Consider the following 20,198-nt stretch of genomic DNA (forward strand, 5'->3'; position numbering starts at 1 on the left):
AATGTTCTCCAGGGAGGGCAGGGGGCAGCCGATGATTTTTCCTGCCGTCTTAATAACCCCCTGCAGGGTTTTCCTGTCTTTGGCTGTGCAGTTTGCGTACCACACCGTAATGCCATACACCAGTACACTTTCAACAGCAGAGTGGTAAAAGGTCTGCAGCAGCTTTGTCCCCACCTGGCATTTCCTCAGCAGTCTTAGAAAAAATAGCCTCTGCTGAGCTTTTCCGACCACCGCAACCGTGTTGGTGTGCCAGGTTAGGTCCTTACTGACCTGCATCCCCAGAAACTTGAAGGAGGAGACCTTCTCCACGCAGACCCCGTCTATCTGGAGTGGGGTGAGGTCACCTCTCGTTGCGCTCCAGTCAAATATCATCTCCTTGGTTTTGCTGGCGTTCAGCAAAAGGTTATTAGCTGAACACCAGGCTGTGAGCCTCTGGACTTCCTCCCTGTATGCTGTCTCGTCACCGTTGGAGATGAGACCCATCACTGTAGTGTCATCCGCAAATTTGACGATGACATTGGAGTGATGGGCGGGGACGCAGTCATGCGTGTAAAGAGAATACAGGAAGGGGCTCAGCACACAGCCCTGAGGGGAGCCCGTGCTGAGTGTCAGGGTGGAAGATGTTTGTGTCCCCATCCTCACTGTCTGTGGACGGTCCGTCAGGAAGCTGTAAATCCATTTACAGGTTGGGGCAGGGAAATCCAGGTCAGTCAGCTTCCTGATGAGAATGTTCGGCAAGATTGTGTTAAACGCCGAACTAAAGTCAACAAAAAGCATCCTGACATAATTCCCCTGTTTTTCCAGGTGACTTGCTGCAGTGTGGTGGACAGTGGCGATTGCATCAGCTGTCGACCTGTTTGCTTTATAAGCAAACTGATGCTGGTCAAAGTTTTGAGGGATGCAGGACTTAAGGTGGGGGAGGACGAGCTTCTCGAAGCACTTCATGACGACAGATGTTAGTGCCACTGGTCTATAGTCATTTAGGCTGCCTATGGTGGATTTCTTTGGAACTGGGACAATGGTGGCTGCTTTGAGGCAGGGTGGGACCATAGCCTGTTCCAGAGAGGAGTTGAATATCCTTGTTAGGACCCCTGACAGTTGGTCCGCGCAGGCCTTCAGTACTTTTCCCAGTACTCCGTCTGGTCCTGCTGCCTTGTGTGGGTTTACGGCCTTCAGGACTCTTCTCACCTGATGTTCCTGCAGCTCAAGCTGGTGGGTGCTCAGGGGCTGGGAGGACAGAGGAGGAGGAGGAGCAGGAGCAAGGTGGGGTTTTTGAACTTCAAAACGGGTGAAAAAGTTATTCAGTTCTTCCACCAGCGAAGTGTTGGCAGTTACTGCATCCGAAGGGGTGCCCTTGTAGTTCGTCAGGTGTTGTAGACCCTGCCACACTTTCCTCGGGTTGTTGTCAGCCAGATGGTTCTCCACCTTCCTCTTGTAGTCCACTTTGGCTGCTTTGATCCCTCTCCTCAGGTTTGCTCTTGCCATGGTGTACTGGTCCTGGTCGCCAGCCTTGAAGGCTAAGTCTCGGGCTTTCAGCAGTGTCCTCACCTCAGCTGTCATCCATGGTTTCAGATTATTGAAAACTGTGATTTGTTTGTTCACTGTAACATTGTCCGTGCAGGTCTTAATATAAAACAAAACAGACTCAGTGCGGTCATTTAGCTCCAGTTGATCAAAAACAGCCCATTCGGTGTGGAAAAAGCAGTCCTGTAGCTGGCTGAGTGCTCCCTCGGGCCAGATTTGTACAATTCTTTTGGCTGGTTTTATTCTCCTCCTGAGGGGTATGTAAGCTGGGACACTGAGCAGGGAAATATGATCCGACCTGCCCAGGTGGGGGAGGGGTATTGTCCTGTATGCTTTCTTAAGATTTGAGTAAAGCCGATCTAATGTGTTTTTACCTCTGGTGGGACCCTGGACATACTGCACAAACTTGGGAAGCACACTCTTTAGACAGGCCTGATTAAAATCCCCAGCAACAATAAAAGCTCCCTCAGGATGAGCCTTCTGTTGTCTGCTTATCAATTCGTGGAGCTGGGAGACAGCCGTGCTGACGTTGGCATCCGGGGGGACATTTACAGCAGTAACTAGTACCACTGTTAGTTCTCTTGGAAGATAAAACGGTCTGCACAGAACAGTCATTGTCTCCAGTTCAGGAGAGCAGTGGGTGTTTATAACTCTGCTGTCCATACACCAGCCTTGATGAATGTAAATACACAAACCTCCTCCCTTTTTCTTAAGAGAGCTGCTGGTTCTGTCAAAGCGGTGCATGGTGCGACTAGTCAGCTGTACTGCTGCGTCCGGAACGAAAGAGTGAAGCCAAGTTTCCGTGATTATCGTCACGCAACAGTCCCGAGTGTGCCGATTCTCCGCCATCAATAACTCCAATTCGTCTATTTTGTTGACCATGGATCTGGCGTTGCTCAAGAAGATGCTCGGCAGAGCCGGTCTCAAGGGCTGTTTCCTCAGCCTAACTAGTAGACCCGCTCTGCATCCCCGTTTCTGCTTCCGTTCCCTACGCCGTCTGCGTCGCCTCCCAGGCCCGACAACAGTCCAGGCAGAGCACGGTGGTCTGGCTATGTCTGGCGGTATGAGGTGAGACTGCTGAAAATCCGGTTTATTGTCGATTTGACACGCAAATCCGATGTTCATCAAATCTGCACTGGTATATGTAAAACACTGAGGTAGAGAGCTCCGAGCCGCAGCGTCCGTGCGCTCCGCCATCGCCATGACTACCAAAATACTAAAAAGATACAAAATAGTAAATAGAGAAAAAGTCCGGTGTAATGTCGATTTGACGCAAATATAATGTTCATCAACTCTGCACAGGTGTATGCAAGTCTTAACCCACTCACACATGTTATTTCACACACACAAAAGCCACACATTCAACAATAATAATAATAATTAAAAAAAAGCACTGGGTACCGTAGAGAGCTCCGAGCCGCAGCGTCCGTGCGCGCAGCCACAACACGCTGTTTGACAAGAATAACATTACAATACATGCACATAGAACAACTGGCATAACGGACAACGAAATATAATGTAACACATAACACACAAACTATTTAACTGTCCCAGGGTCGCTACAATAGATTCATGGGTCTGATTCGCCGATTTCCCATGCTGATATCCCCGAAGATTCTCGGGCATCTTCGACAATTTGGCTATAGATTGTCTCATTACACGCTAAATAATATAATTATAGCCTAATTATATATATAGGTTTTGGCATAAACATAACTAGGGTGCACTGTACTATCTGCGCACACCCTTTCTGAAGCCTCTCTCTCGCTCTCTCTCTCTCTCTCTCTCTCTGTCCCTCCCGCTCTCTCTTTCTCTCTCTCTCGTAGCGTTTTGTGGAGCACGTTAATTGTCTTAGAACACTCCCATTCAGAATGCATTGGTTTACATTTCGTTTTGTGTAACACGCAAAAAGTCGGACTATCGTGCTCGGGAACACGCTTCAATAGATTAACGTTCGTGCGCAGGAGCACGCAATGGCGTGATACCGGGAGTATGTATGTATGTGTGAGTGTTTCAGTAGTGAGTGTGTGAGCGTTTCAGTAGTGAGTGTAAGAGTGTTTCATAGGTATGTGTGTGAGAGTGTCTCAATTAGTTATGTCCTAAACGGCCACTCATACTGTTGTGGTGGTACCGGGTTGTACATACATACCTGCCTCTGTTGCATATACACATACATATGAAATGCTTACATTCATACAAGTGAAACATTTATACGTATCTATCTGAAACACTCATGCAAGCACATATTTGTATAAATGTTTCAAATGTATGAATACGTTTTTCAGTTATATGTATGTATGCTCTTACATGAGGATGTGCAAGCGTTTCACATGTAGTATTCATACTGTTGGGCAAAATAACCTGCTGAGTACATCACATGTACATTACAAATATAGCTAACTCCTACCCTAGCCTGATGAGCACATCACATGGCAGGCACATTACAATATAGTAAACTCTTGCTCTAACCCAACGAACACATAACACAAACATGATAATATAGTCAGGTCAAGGCCAGAGCCGAAGGCCCCATTTCCCAACCAGGCAAATGGTGGACACTCAGACAATGCACCAGTCATCCTCAAGAACGGGAGAGCCACATTAATTTATCATACAGGAGACACTTCGAGGAGCTCTCCCCCGTTAGGAGGAACACAAGAGATACACATGCATATACCAGGGCCTGAGAGCCACATTAATTTATCACACAGGAGACACTTCGAGGAGCTCTCCCCCGTTAGGAGGAACACAAGAGATACACATGCATATACCAGGGCCTGAGATCCAAGGTCAAGCAAAAACACACAGAACCACGCACACCTCAAACGCACACACCTCATCGAGAGGAGGATACAGCATAAGACTGTATCACACAGGGACTCTTCATCTTCTTCTGAAGCAGACCTTCCATGGAGGCGAAGCTCTGGACGAACCATCAGCGCTGATTAGGGACTTAGACATATTCGATCTCTCACGCTTTATGACTCTGTATAACCGTTGCCACTTTACTTAATAAATCCAAGGTCCTCGTGCCGACAGACTTTATTACCTCTCCGTCTCATTTCATCTGGTCCAGTAACTAGACAGACCGTTTTTCCCCTCAATACCAGTAATTTCAGTAGTGACGGTGAGAGCGTTTCAATAGTGAATGTAAGAGTGTTTCATAGGTATGTGTGCATGAAATTCCAAGGTCAAGGTCGGCATTTAAACCGGAAGGCGGGAACAAAGAGTGCATTTTTTAACAGCCAGAGCGCGCCAATCTGAGCCAACCGTCAAGAGCGAGTAAGAGCTTGACATTACCTCAGTAATCAGACCGTTAATAGTCAGTTATCTCACTTACACCTTATCTCACTTACTACTTACACTAACCGTCAATGGCAGACAATAGCCTTTTAACCGCTGAAGCCGTGTCCTTACTGAGGAACTTACTACAGTCGCCTTCACTTATTAATAACGTAACAAACTCATTCGATACACCTTCTGCCAATTCAATTAATTCGGAAATTAGGTCTTTGTACCAACCTGGGTCTAGCAGCAGCAGCATGCAACCCGCACCAGTCAACGGACTACTGAATTATTGTCCCCGTTATGAAGCAAGGGCAACTTTTAGCTCATGGAAAGCTAAACCCAGGCAAAAGTAAGTATAATTGTTTATTTTTTATTGTTTAAGATAACTGTACCGTACCATTAATTTGCATTGTTCTAATATTGGCTAGCCAGCAACGTAAAGGTAATGTTGCTTGTTAGCTATCGTAGCCCGACCTATTAGCCCCCCACTCGCTGGTACACGTTACTTAATATTAATTTCGGTGTCAACCAGGATAACGGATTTTAAACAACATAAGCTCCAGCCCAAAAGGGGTATTTACATGGTATGTGTGCAAAACATTACAGTTGCAGAGCGTAATTAAGTGTACTAGATAGCCATTTATTTATGTGTGTACAAACTGTCATGAAACGAACTGCGCGAATTCGATTTCGCGACGTCGAGAACTTGTGAGGGTCATACAGTTTTCAACCGACACCGATATCTCTCTCCCTCTTTAAATTGAGGTTTACCCGCTTATCACAGGTGACAACTATTACAATTTGTAATAGCTTGGGGCTAATAGGTGTGTTTACGATAGCATATTTGTGGGAAGATAGCACTAACGTTGGCTCGTCTGACGTGTTGTTTTTCATAGAGTCAGACAGAAAACCCCGTACCACAGAACGTTCAACAAGGACGTTATTTTGCTGCCCCATTAAAGCCCCATTCGGGGCTTTAAAAGAATCTCGTTTGACCTGTAGGAGATTAATCGAGATTTAAAACACTTAGACTAATTTAAGAGAGAGTGTAAAAGAAATCGAGGGGTCCGGAGCAAGAATTGAAAAATACTTTATCGTGAAGAAAAACAACAACGACAACAGCCTGAGTGGGTTTGCAGAGTCACTCCCGTTCACAAACTGCGGCGTCTTTTTATACACACAAACAGAACAGCTTCTCCTTGAGGTGTCTGCCTCCATTCAGTCATAAATCCACTTTAACCTGAATGGTCAGAAAATAGACAACAAATGGTCTGCAAGATAGCCCTGCTCCTTTTAGGGGGGGCTCCATCTGTTCTAAACCCAGACACCTAGGCACCGTGTGTTTTCCACTATTATGTATAAAAGACCTCATAATAATCACAGTTTACCATAGAATATAATCAGTAATTTCTACCACACATCCCCCCTTTTTTGTAAGATAAGATCACAACAAAAACATAACAGTCGTTTAGGCTATATTTTGCACTACATTTGATCATCATTAAAAACCTTTAAGCATGTTCAGGAATCTCAACCTGTATAATTCTCAGGATTTTAAAACCTGTTAAAGGCAAAAAGATCTATCAAATGTTTAACTAGAATTCACACATAACATAGTATTTTCAGAATGCATTGAAAATTAGCATTTCAGAATATATTACATAAAAATATGAAACTTAAAAAATAACATTTAAAAAAATAAGTAAATGATAGAAATTAAAAACTAAGATTGTCAACAAGCTTGCATAGATTTGGATAGCTCTGATTATCGTCATGTACTGGTATACTATATAACGTGGGGGTTTAGGGCACTGTAGTTGTTGCTTCTGTTCTGCAGCCACCAGCCCTGGAACCCATTAGTCCAAATGTCCATTTGTTCACACTGTCTGAAATGGTTGTGACTCCCATAGAGAGGTCATCAGTTAAGAAAATAGGACCTCTTTTTGATGTCCGATTTTCACATTCCAATCTCCTTTCTAGTGTCACTCCAATCTATCTCTCCATAGAGCATCCTCTCCCACTCCCCCGACTCCTCTATGCCAGTCACCATGAGGGCCATCTCTTTAGAAAGCCTGGATGCTATTACGGATCTGACTATGGGAATGCAGCAGCAGAAGATCAGACCCATTACTGTTAGTACTATTAGGAGCACTACACCTATCTTTGCGAACATCATTCCCCACATACCAAACTTTGTTTCAAGCCATCCAAACATTCCCTGATCATGGCCTGCGTTTTCCTTTAATTATTTTCTTAAACGTTTTAAATTGTTCATCATCTGGGGCAGTATTATTTGGAATGAAGGTACAACACATTTCACCTATAAGATCACAAACTCCCCCCCTTTCTGCTAAAAGCCAATCTAAAGCCTGTCTGTTCTGCCAAGCCACAGTTTTAAGAAGTATATATTCTCTCATATTTAATTTATACTTTCTGTTATAGCCACATGCATTCCTGACGTTACTGTTAAACACCATTTCATTGGATTAAATTGGATATGTAATTTACACCGATCTCTCCTATGTGAATGTTCATAATTCTGGCGGATGGTTAATGCACATAGGTGTTCATCATCCGACATAACAGTAAACACAAAGTCATTGACTTGGTCTTGCGGTGGTATGTGAGCATACAAGACTGTTTTCCCTTTGTTGTCAACTTGTCCTGAATGATTTTGGGCCGGATTATCCTGTGTTCCTCTCTGGCTTTCTTCAGTAGGCCTATCACCCCCTAATTCCTGGCCCTTCCAGGTTTGTGTTGTCCCCGTGGTTTCATCCTTCCTCGGGGTCTGTGCTTGTGCCAGCGAAATCTGGCACAACCCGTAAAGGATCAGAAACAGGCTCCCCGTTTTCAGCATCATCATGCTGCTGTATCTCTTGGCTCGACTGGATCTGGTCCTGGGGCAGCTGGTCAGCCCCACGTGTGTCTGCGTCTGGCTCCTCCTCCTCACGGTCGTCTCTGGCTTTGGGTTGAGCAGCTTTTGTGCAGTGGTTGAGATGATACCACGTGGCACTTCCTTCCACTTGGTTGGCTGTTGGTGTTGCGTTGGTGACTTTGTATGGTCCTTCTCTCACATGGTCACCTGGCTCCACCCCCCTTGGTGGCTCCTTCTCCAACTCTGGAACTCTGCCTTTCTCTTGTTGAAAAATAAGCCTCTGTATGCCAGTTAGTTGTCCCATATAACGTCTTAATTCAGTTTCCAATTGTTCTAATGGAGGTCCTTTATGAGGCCCTCGAATGACAGGTGAAGGCATGGGTCGACCCGTAAACATTTCATGCGGGGTTAGATGCGTCGTTCTGTTAGTTTTCATGCGATAACTCATTAGTGTCAGTCGTAGTGCATTAGTCCTTTAATTTAGTACTCTAATTTAACTTTGTCTTAAGCGTCCGATTCCTCTCTCCATCATACCTTGTGGTTTGAGGAATGTATACACAGCCTAATCTTTGTTTGACATGCAGATGTTAAATCACTTGTTTGAGTGTTTTCTGAATAAACGCAGCTCTATTGCCTGAGTTAATTTGTGACGGAATTCCAAACCTTGGCATGACTTCTCTAGTCAGAACCTTGATTACCGTAGCCGCACTTTGGTCTTCTGATGGGACTGCTTCTACCCATCTGTTGAACACTGTTTTTTCAAATATTTCACACTTATTTAGCTGGATGTTAATCATTATTTGCAAGTATGGTGAAGAAAAACCTTGTTTTCAAATTTTTTCCTAATTCTCCTCAATACCTCCCCCCTTGCGCAATGGTCAAAACCATACGCATTAAATGATAAACAAATCTAATAACGCCGTTGGTGCACCCAACGTCGAAAGTCTAACCTTAAGCATCAGTAAACTGAAACCAATCTTTTGGGAAGGGAAATCAAAACCAGTATGTCCAAATCCTAAGCCCAATATGGGTGGGTTTACCATCAGCCGCCCGAAACCACGCTGTTCCGAAGTCATGCACTAAACCGAAAAAACATACATGCATTAGTGGCCTTCTATGCCACAAAGGTAAAATAAAATGAAATAAAACGCGACATGCCCCGTTTCAAGACGACCTTTGCTGCCAGAGCTGACATATCTGACTTCTGTTCCCCCTCCACCTTTCATCAGCCGGCTTTCCCTTGCAATTCGTCACTACATGTTCAAGTGAGCCAGTGCTCACAGTGACTCTGTCAAGTAATCGTGACTGTGCCTGAATTAGGTTGTCCCGGGCTTCAAGGTGGGATCTTACCCGTCGTTGGCTAACCAGCCTTCCATACTGGCTTATTGCAGGATGCCGTACCTGGGATACGATCAATCCCCACCTATATGGTGGTATAGATCGCAAAGTGGAGGGATGGAGACAGAGTCTTCAGCCGCATCTGCCTTATGCAACCATATGTGTGCGTCATGAATACACATCAGGGCGACTATAAAACAAAAGATAATTTATCAGAGCTAAAATTATTAAAGTGTTGCAGCAGTATTAGTGGCATTGAAGGTAAAACCCACTACTTCCGAATCCAATCTTGACAACATAGCATGTATGTACTCCTTCCCAGCAGATGTAGCATCAATCCACCTATTGTCCTTAACTAGGGATGATGTGAAAGAAAACAAAAATCACAATATTAAACTTGCATCTTCAATATTGGGCGACTCACTTCTGTCTTATACCGTTACTCAAAATCACAATCCTCTTCATAATCCTACCCGATTGCCTTCCCTATCTATTTAAATTGGACGAACCTAATTAAACCTTTATTCTACCTATTGCTTGCATTTAGTGTTTTCCATATTCTGATTCTGGCTCCTCTGCCCCTTGTGTCCCACTAGACCACTCCTCCTTCTTTTCGTTCCGCTTCTTTAATTTCCTTTTAGCATTCTTAGTAATGTGTTTTACACATGTTTGTGATGACCCTTCACCAACATGCTCAATGTCGTTTTATCTAGAATTTGTTTTATCTCATTTCTGAGGAGTGGGTTGTCTCTACTCAAAACTTCTACCGCTGTTGGTGCCATTTTTAATTATTACTTCGACAGCCCTACCTATTTTTTATTTTTTTTTTTTCTGAAATACATATTTATTAATACAATTTATTGAGTTATTCTACTAGTCTAGTTTAAATACTTTATATCTCTAAGCTACAACGTGAACTCCTCCCACGGCGCTCGTCTCAATCCATGCTTTGCAGCCCTGCTCGTCCCCTGTGTGATTGCTCGTGCAGTCAGTTAGTCAGGCGGGTATTGTCAAAGAAGAATTACACATTTACTAAATACTTCAAAAATCAACTATCTCTATCCGTCCTAATTATTTATTGATTATCATACTTAACAAATTAACTATTCTCGTCGCCTACTTTATTGTATGACAGAATCAACAACCACAACAACATGAAAGGGTCGTAAAAACCTCCGAGGTAACTTAATCCTAACACGACTTAAATACAGACAATAAGCCGGTTCATACAATTTATTTATCTTATATTGAAAAATGTCCGAATTGTTTGTAATTAATTACAAATAAAAGGTTGACCGAGTGTAGAAATTGGCCTTTTGGTTAACACATGAACAGTCGGATGAATAATGATTCAACGAGAATTTCAAACAAGAATGATTGCCACAAAGCACCAAGATCAGAATTAAAGACTGGCCTCACCTCCAGATCCAATATCTGCAGCTTAATTGAATCACGTTTAGGGCATTGAACTCATACAAACGATGCTTCGCACAACTAGTCTATTCCTTCAAAATAATGGCTGAACACAAACACTCGACCAGATCACGAACAAACAAGAGACTCCTCAAAATACCAACTCAAACGGTACTCCAATCAAGAAACGTATCTATTCAAAAGCGCGAGAATCTGCTTTCTCAAAAATGCCAACATGGAACTAGAAATTCACCAGTCGACATCCCAAGCAAACCTCTAAAATAAAAATGAATTCATCAACGGCAATGAATTCCAACTCAACTCTCTGTGATACTCTCAAACATCCAACAGGCACTTCAATCGACCTGCGGACCTGTTACTGTCCTTTCCCACTAATTCGAGTCTAGAATACAGCCACAGGACTTTATAATAGGTCTATTTGACCAAAACCTCAAAACTTAAAATAACAACAACTCGTATCAAAAATAGGGAGCCACACAACGTCTCTGTCATTTAGAACCACAGAGCGCGAATGGCCAATGTGCGCGCGAACGGTCAATCTCTTCCGGAGCCCCCGTATCCTCTCACTCGCTCATTATCTATAATTTCGGTTCGTTTTGATCGAAGAGACACTTACCTGCTGCTCGGCGTTCAGACGGGGCATGAACAGATTCAACAGACTCTATCCTATATATGGCAAGACAACTTACCCTTGAGGCTCTGGTCGTATGATCCGTTCGGTCCCGTCCTCTGGCCCGGCAGCTGGCGAGTCCCTATTTCCTCCTGTTCGCGACGCCAATATGTTGAACGATTAACCGAGATATAAAACACTTAGACTAATTCAAGAGAGAGAGTAAAATGAAAACGAGGGGTCCGGAGCAAGAATTGACAAAAGACTTTATCGTGCAGCAGAACAACAACGACAACAGCCTGAGTGGGTTTGCAAAGTCACTCCCGTTCACAAACTGCGGCGTCTTTTTATACACACAAACAGAACAGCTTCTCCTTGAGGTGTCTGCCTCCATTCAGTCATAAATCCACTTTAACCTGAATGGTCAGAAAATAGACAACAAATGGTCTGCAAAGATAGCCCTGCTCCTTTTAGGGGGGCTCCATCTGTTCTAAACCCAGACACCTAGGCACCGTGTGTTTTCCACTATTATGTATAAAAGACCTCATAATAATCACAGTTTACCATAGAATATAATCAGTAATTTCTACCACAGACCCAACACACAGGATAAGTGTGAGATTTCTGACGACAAAGGAACAAGTGAAGAAGCTGAGGATCTTGGTGGTCCAAGAAGAGAATTTCTTCGACTGCTTACAGAAGCTCTTGCACAGTCTTCAGTGTTTGAGGGAACAGAAGGGAACCTCAACTTGGCTCTTGATTCATCAGGTAGCCATTACTTGTTTTTGGTTTTCATGAAATAATTATATACCCTGTAAAATAGATTATGGCTCCCACTCCATTTTGAACCTCATAGTGATTTTAATCCTTTGAAATAATAGCCTAACACTTTAAAAAGCCAGTGTGGCTACCCTGGTACCAAAGAGGGTGCCAAACTCAGATTACAAACTGTGACTTTAAGGCATTTCCATGGCAACAGTTAAAAGGTTATGCTAACACTACCTAAATTCTACCTCTCTTTTTTTTCAGCTGTCAGAGAGGACCGATACTTTGTTACAGGAAGGGCTATTGCAGTAAGTCTGGTACATGGAGGGCCTTCACCAAATTTCTTGTCCCAAACACTGTTTGACTGCATAGTTCAAGGGCCAGCGAAATCTAGACCAAACCTTGGGGACATCGCCGACTCCGAAATCCGTGAGAAAATACAAAAGGTTTGTTGCATTTTCATTTCATCATATTCAGCAGTCTCTATCTATCTGTCTTATCATTTGTGCCCCCAATTCAGTTAAATTGATCAGTTTATATCCGTTTTACACTGTGGTATTATGCATCTGCCACAAGATATAATTTTGGATGTGACGAAGTGCCCAGGTTGCGTTCATTGGACTGAAGTAGTCTTACCCAATTAAAAGTAAAATCATATCACTGGCACGTTATCAGCCACTAACGTCAAAGTTACAATCACCTCTAGCAAAGCAGTGTTGAAATATGAGAAATTTGAGTTTTGAGCTAAAAGTAGTCACTGGAATAATGTTTAACTGGAATTTGGATTAGAATTTTATCTGATTTTTAAAAAATAAACTGTTAATCATTTTTAGGTTTCAGAATCAACAACTCTGGAGGAACTCACCCAGTCAACTGAACCTCTCCAAGACTATCTTGCCAATGCAGGCTGTCTGAAGCCACTGAAAAGTGTTGACGACAGGGATAGACTTGTGGAAGATGTCTTGATGTTTCAAGTCATTAATCGAGTCCGTGGACCATTTGAAAGGTATTTTAAATTTAGTTAAATTGAAAATCCTGTTGTTTGATGCCTGACACATGCAAAAGGGTGAACTCTTCATTGAATCACCATTCCTCCCATACTGTCATAGGTTCAGAGATGGGTTAAAAACACTGAGTCCTGGAGCAGATCCAGAATCATCCAGAATCGTTCAGTCCAGTGATGTGCTACAATCCAAGGCCGCTCACCGCTGACCAGGTTGATGGGCTGTTCCACATCCAGTGGTCAGAGGAGGGGAGGAACCAGAAAAGAGAGGAGAGAACAGTAGTTGCTTTCTGGAGGGACTATTTGCAAGATGTTGAAGGTGTGTGTGAGAGATAGAGAGAACAACTCAGGAAACTCATATGTGCACTTTTCTAGGAAAAGGGAACAAAACTTCTGTTGTTAACATGACAAAGTTTATGATTTAAAGTATTTGGTCTGTCTCTCATTCATATTTATCTTCCACCCCAACAAAGTCCTGAAATGTAGTTTGTGTTCTGTGCTTAATTCTATGCTGTCCTGCTTGCTCCACAGAGGAAGATGGATCAAAGAAGTTGGGGGACATCCGAGCATTTGCAACTGGATCTGATGCAGTACCACCAATCGGCTTTTCTCCTCAACCATCTCTTGAATTTCTTCACCCTAGTGGTGGAGCAGCAAAGTTCCCTGTTGCCAACACCTGCATCAGTTGTCTTCGACTGCCGATCTACAGCACGTACGATTGTTTTAAGACCAACATGGACTTTGCAATAAGAAACACACAGGGGTTTGGCATGCCATAGATGATGAATTTAAAGTTCAAACGTATAAAATGTAACAGTATGTAAAAAATAAATAAAAATCTGGCATTTTGTTTATTGTACAATTACATGGTAATGTCAAATTACTGAATTCACACTAGACACAAGTTTGCTTGCTTTGTTAACTTCAGTGGATACATTTCCTAGTAAGGGCTTACATTTGTCCTGTTGTCTGTTTGAGTAAGAATGGAGCCAGTTTACTTGATGAATTTGTTTTTATTGTCAAGTTTAATTAAAGTGTACTTTACTTGTTGAATGAGCTTGGGGGTTCTGTTGCAGAATGTAGATGTGTCCAATCTACATTTTTTTTATACAGGTACATTAACATATTAATAAATGTTTTATGTAATAATAGCCCCATCTCTTAATTCAAGTTCAAGTTTATTGACATACTAGACATCAACTAGCAACATCAATATCAGTAGTGAAATTCTTAGGCTAAGAGCCAACTCAACTTTGCACACTGGTAAGAGAATCATTCACTTATTCCTCTGGGATGTCTTGCTTGCAAAAAATGTAAAAGAGACAGAAATAATTGTATTCCATGATTTCCATCATTCATTAATGGGTCAATTCATTCTTGAATTTCTTGCATGGTACTGTTGCTTACATGAACACTGTTTTCAGGAACCTCAATATTATTTCTGCTCTCTACTGCAGGTAGCGGTTCACCATTATCAGTGCCTAAATGTTGATCAATCTGAAACACACCACGTATAGCTGTGTTGTTGCTTCCAATATGACTGACAACACCTCTATGCCACAATTGCAATTTACCTACCCAAGGAAGCTGGCCTGATCAGGCCAGCTTCTGGTAGGTAAATTGCAATGTGGCATAGAGGTGTTGTCATCATATTGGAAGCCAACACAGCTATACGTGGTTTGTTTCAGGATTGATCAACATTTAGCACTGATAATGTGAACCGCTACCTGCAGTAGAGAGCAAAATAATATTGAGGTTCCTGAAAACAGTGTCATGTAGCAACAGTACATGCAAGAAATTCAAGAATGAATGACCCATTAATGAATGATGGAAATCATGGAATACAATTATTTCTGTCTCTTTTACTTTTTTTGCAAGCAAGACATCCCAGAGGAATAAGTGAATGATTCTCTTACAGTGTGCAAAGTTGAGTTGGCTCTTAGCCTAAGAATTTCACTACTGATATGATGTTGCTAGTTGATGTCTAGTATGTCATAAACTTGAACTTGATAAGAGATGGGGCTATTATTACATAAACATTTATTAATAGTTAATGTACCTGTATAAAAAATGTAGATTGGACACATCTACATTTCTGCACAGAACCCCCAAGCTCATTCACAAGTAAGTACACTAATTAACTTACAATAAAAACAAATTCATCAAGTAAACTGGCTCCATTCTTACTCAAACAGACAACAGGACAAATGTAAGCCCTTACTAGGAAATGTATCCACTGAAGTTAACAAAGCAAGCAACTGTGTCTAGTGTGAATTCAGTAATTTGACATTACCATGTAATTGTACAATAAACAAAATGCCAGATTTTTATTTATTTTTACATACGTTACATTTTATACGTTTGAACTTTAAATTCATCATCTATGGGCATGCCAAACCCGTGTGTTTCTATTGCAAAGTCCATGTTGGTCTTAAAAACTCGACGTGCTGTAGATCGGCAGTCGAGAGACAACTGATGCAGGGTGTTTGGCAACAGGGAACTTTGCTGCTCCACCATAGGGTGAAGAAATTCAAGAGATGGTTGAGGGAGAGAAGCCGATGGTGGTACTGCATCAGATCCAGTTGCAATGCTCGGATGTCCCCCAACTTCTTTGATCCATCTTCTTTGGAGCAAGCAGGACAGCATAGAATTAAGCACAGAACACAAACTACATTTCAGACTTTGTGGGGTGGAAGATAAATATGAATGAGAGACAGACCAATACTTTAAATCATAAACTTGTCATGTTAACAAACAGAAGCTTGTTTCCCTTTTCCTAGAAAAGTGCACATATAGTTTCCTGAGTTGTTCTCTCTATCTCTCACACACACCTTCAACATCTTGCAAATAGTCCCTCCAGAAGCAACTACTGTTCTCTCCTCTTTTCTGGTTCCTCCCTCCTCTGACACTGGATGTGGAAACAGCCCATCAACCTGGTCAGCGGTGAGCGGCCTTGGATTGTAGCACATCACTGACTGAACGATTCTGGATGATTCTGGATCTGCTCCAGGACTCAGTGTTTTAACCCATCTCTGAACCTATGACAGTATGGGAGGAATGGTGATTCAATGAGAGTTCACCCTTTTGCATGTGTCAGGCATCAAACAACAGATTTTCATTTAACTAAATTTAAAATACCTTTCAAATGGTCCACGGACTCGATTAATGACTTGAAACATCAAGACATCTTCCACAAGTCTATCCCTGTCGTCAACACTTTTCAGTGCAGTGGCTTCAGACAGCCTGCATTGGCAAGATAGTCTTGGAGAGGTTCAGTTGACTGGTGAGTTCCTCCAGAGTTGTTGATTCTGAACCTAAAAATGATTAACAGTTTATTTTTTTAAAAATCAGATAAAATTCTAATCCAATTCCAGTTAAACATTTTCCAGTGACTACTTTTAGCTCAAAACTCAAATTTTCTCATATTTCAACACTGCTTTGCTAGAGGTGATTGTAACTTTGACGTTAGTGGCTGATAACGTGCCAGTGATATGATTTTACTTTTAATTGGGTAAGACTACTTCAGTCCAATGAACGCAACCTGGGCACTTCGTCACATCCAAAATTATATCTTGTGGCAGAATGCATAATACACAGTGTAAAACGGATATAAACTGATCAATTTAACTGAATTGGGGGCACAAATGATAAGACAGATAGATAGAGACTGCTGAATATGATGAAATGAAAATGCAACAAACCTTTTGTATTTTCTCACGGATTTCGGAGTCGGCGATGTCCCAAGGTTTGGTCTAGATTTCGCTGGCCCTTGAACTATGCAGTCAAACAGTGTTTGGGACAAGAAATTTGGTGAAGGCCCTCCATGTACCAGACTTACTGCAATAGCCCTTCCTGTAACAAGTATCGGTCCTCTCTGACAGCTGAAAAAAAAGAGAGGTAGAATTTAGGTAGTGTTAGCATAACCTTTTAACTGTTGCCATGGAAATGCCTTAAAGTCACAGTTTGTAATCTGAGTTTGGCACCCTCTTTGGTACCAGGGTAGCCACACTGGCTTTTTAAAGTGTTAGGCTATTATTTCAAAGGATTAAAAATCATATGAGTTCAAAATGGAGTGGAGCCATAATCTATTTACAGGGTATATAATTATTTCATGAAAACAAAAACAAGTAATGCTACCTGATGAATCAAGAGCCAAGTTGAGGTTCCCTTCTGTTCCCTCAAACACTGAAGACTGTGCAAGAGCTTCTGTAAGCAGTCGAAGAAATTCTCTTCTTGGACCACCAAGATCCTCAGCTTCTTCACTTGTTCCTTTGTCGTCAGAATCTCACACTTCCTGTTGTTGGGTCTGTGTAGAAATTACTGATTATATTCTATGGTAAACTGTGATTATTATGAGGTCTTTTATACTATAGTGGAAAACACACGGTGCCTAGGTGTCTGGGTTTAGAACAGATGGAGCCCCCCTAAAAGGGCAGGGCTATCTTTGCAGACCATTTGTTGTCTATTTTCTGACCATTCAAGGTTAAAGTGGATTTATGACTGAATGGAGGCAGACACCTCAAGGAGAAGCTGTTCTGTTTGTGTGTATAAAAAGCCGCAGTTTGTGAACGGGAGTGACTCTGCAAACCCACTCAGGCTGTTGTCGTTGTTGTTTTTCTTCACGATAAAGTCTTTTTCAATCTTGCTCCGGACCCCTCGATTTTCTTTACACTCTCTCTTAAATTAGTCTAAGTGTTTTAAATCTCGATTAATCTCCTACATAATTGGCGTCACGACCAGGAGGAAATAGGGACTCGTCAGCTGCCGGGCCAGAGGACGGGACGCGAACGGATCATACGACCAGAGCTCAAGGTAAGTTGTCTTGCCATATATAGGATAGAGTCGTTTGATCTGTTCTTGCCCCGTCTGAACGCCGAGCAGCAGGTAAAGTGTCTCTCTTCGATCAAACAAACCAAATTATAGATAAATGAGCGAGTGAGAGATACGGGCTCCGGGAGAGATTGACGTGCGCGCGCACATTGCCATTCGCGCTCTGTGGTTCTAATGACAGACGTTGTGTGGCTCCCTATTTTTGATACGAGTTGTTGTTATTTTAAGTTTGAGGTTTTGGTCAAATAGAACCTATTATAAAGTCCTGTGGCTGTATTCTAGACTCGAATTAGTGGGAAATGGACAGTAACAGGTCCGCAGGCGATTGAAGTGCCTGTTGGATGTTTGAGAGTATCACAGAGAGTTGAGTTGGAATTCATTGCCGTTGATGATTCATTTTATTTAGAGGTTTGCTTGGGATGTCGACTGGTGAATTCTAGTTCCAATGTTGGGCATTTTTGAGAAAGCAGATTCTCGCGCTTTTGAATAGATACGTTTCTTGATTGGAGTACGTTTGAGTTGGTATTTTTGAGGAGTCTCTTGTTTGTTCGTGATCTGGTCGAGTGTTTGTGTTCAGCCATTATTTTGAAGGAATAGACTAGTTGTGCGAAGCATCGTTTGTATGAGTTCAATGCCCTAAACGTGATTCATTAAGCGCAGATATTGGATCTGGAGGTGAGGCCAGTCTTTAATTCTGATCTTGGTGCTTTGTGGCAATCATTCTTGTTTGAAATTCTCGTTGAATCATTATTCATCCGACTGTTCATGTGTTAACCAAAAGGCCAATTTCTACACTCGGTCAACCTTTATTTGTAATTCAATTACAAACAATTCGGACATTTTCAATATAAGATAAATAAATTGTATGAACCGGCTTATTGTCTGTATTTAAGTCGTGTTAGGATTAAGTTACCTCGGAGGTTTTACGACCCGGTTCATTTTGTGGTTGTTGATTCTGTCATAAATAAATTAGGCGGACAGAGAATAGTAATTTGTTTAAAGTAGTTGATAATCATAAATAAATTAGACGGATAGAGAATAGTTGATTTGTTGAAGTATTGAGTAAATGTGTAAATCTTCTTGACATCACCGCGCTGACTACTGCACGGCACGAGCAATCACACAGGGACGAGCAGGAAGCCTGCAAAGCAGGGAGGGAGACGAGCGCCGGGGAGGAGTTCACGTTTGTAGCTTAGATAGTAAAGTATTTAAACTAACTAGTAGAATAAACTCAAATAATTGTATAATAAATAGTGTATTTCAGAAAAATGAATTGGTAATAAGTAATAATTAAAAATGGCACCACAGCGGTAGAAGTTTTGAGTAGCGAGACAACCCACTCCTCAGAAATTAGATAAACAATTCTAGATAAAACGACATTGAGCATGTTGGTGAAGGGTCATCACAAACATGTGTAAAACCATTACTAAGAATGCTAAAAGAAATTAAGAAGCGGAACGAAAAAGAAGGAGGAGTGGTCCTAGTGGGACACAAGGGGCCGAGGAGCCAGAATCAGAATATTAAAACACTAAATGCAAGCAATAGGTAGAATAAAGGTTTAATTAGGTTGTCCAATTTAAATAGATATGAAGGGCAATCGGGTAGGATTATGAAGAGGATGTGATTTGAGTAACGTATAAGACAGAAGTGAGTCGCCCAATATTGAGATGCAAGTTTTAATATTGTGATTTTTGTTTTCTTTCACATCTCCCTAGTTAAGGACCATAGGGGATGATGCCACATCTGCTGGAAGGAGTCATACATGGCTATGTTGTCAAATTGATTCGGAAGTAGTGGGTTTTACCTGCAATGCCACTATGTCTGCTGCAACACTGTTTAATAAGTTTAGCTCTGATAAATTTCTTTTGTTTATAGTCTCCCTGATGTGTATTCATACGCACACATATGGCTGCATAAGGGAAGATGCGGCTGAAGACGTCTGTCTCCATCCGCCACTTGCGATCTATACCACCATATAGGTGGGGATGATCGTATCCCAGGTACGGCATCCTGCAGTAAGCCAGTATGGAAGGCTGGTTAGCCACACGGGTAAGAGCCCACCTTGAAGCCCGGGACAACCTAATTCAGGCACAGTCACGATTACTTGGCAGAGTCACTGTGAGCACTGGCTCACTTGATCATGGAGTGACGACTGCAACCATCATAGGAAAGCCGGCTGATGAAAGGTGGAGGGGCAGAGGAGTCAGATATGTCAGCTCTGGCCGCAGAGGTCGTCTGAAACGGGGCATGTCGCGTTTTATTCATTTTATTTTACCTTTGTGGTATAGAAGGCCACTAACGCATGTACGTTTTTTTTCGGTTTAGTGCATGACTTCGGAACAGCGTGGTTGGGTCTGCGCTGATGGTTAAACCCACCCATAGTGGGCTTTGGATTTGGACATACTGGTTTCGATTTCCCCTTCCCAAAAGATTGGTTTCAGTTTGCTGATGCTTAAGGTTAGACGTTTTCGACGTTGGTTGCACCAACGCGTTATTAGATTTGCTTATCATTTAATGCGCATGTTTTTGAC

General features: G+C 42.2%; 1 protein-coding gene across 1 annotated transcript; it reads left to right on the plus strand.

Moving 5' to 3' along the window:
- The first annotated feature begins 2,404 nt into the window (after window positions 1-2,404).
- LOC130369816 (G2/M phase-specific E3 ubiquitin-protein ligase-like) lies at window positions 2,405-13,648 on the plus strand. The gene is made up of 5 exons (XM_056575373.1): window positions 2,405-2,444; window positions 11,706-11,837; window positions 12,099-12,353; window positions 12,675-12,854; window positions 13,324-13,648. The coding sequence occupies exons 1-5, from the start codon at window positions 2,405-2,407 to the stop codon at window positions 13,614-13,616; spliced, it is 900 nt and encodes a 299-aa protein (XP_056431348.1). The 3' UTR covers window positions 13,617-13,648.
- Window positions 13,649-20,198: the final 6,550 nt, after the last annotated feature.

Source organism: Gadus chalcogrammus, chromosome 17, assembly GCF_026213295.1.
Source record: "Gadus chalcogrammus isolate NIFS_2021 chromosome 17, NIFS_Gcha_1.0, whole genome shotgun sequence".
Taxonomy (NCBI): Eukaryota; Metazoa; Chordata; class Actinopteri; order Gadiformes; family Gadidae; genus Gadus; species Gadus chalcogrammus.

Bases quoted from the DNA above. Each gene is read 5' to 3' on its own strand.
- LOC130369816 (XM_056575373.1), top strand. From the start codon at position 2,405: ATGGATCTGGCGTTGCTCAAGAAGATGCTCGGCAGAGCCG. The intron at 2,445-11,705 runs GTCTCAAGGGCT...CTGACGACAAAG, and splicing joins GAAGATGCTCGGCAGAGCCG to GAACAAGTGAAGAAGCTGAG. The intron at 12,354-12,674 runs GTTAAATTGATC...TTTAGGTTTCAG, and splicing joins TCATTTGTGCCCCCAATTCA to AATCAACAACTCTGGAGGAA.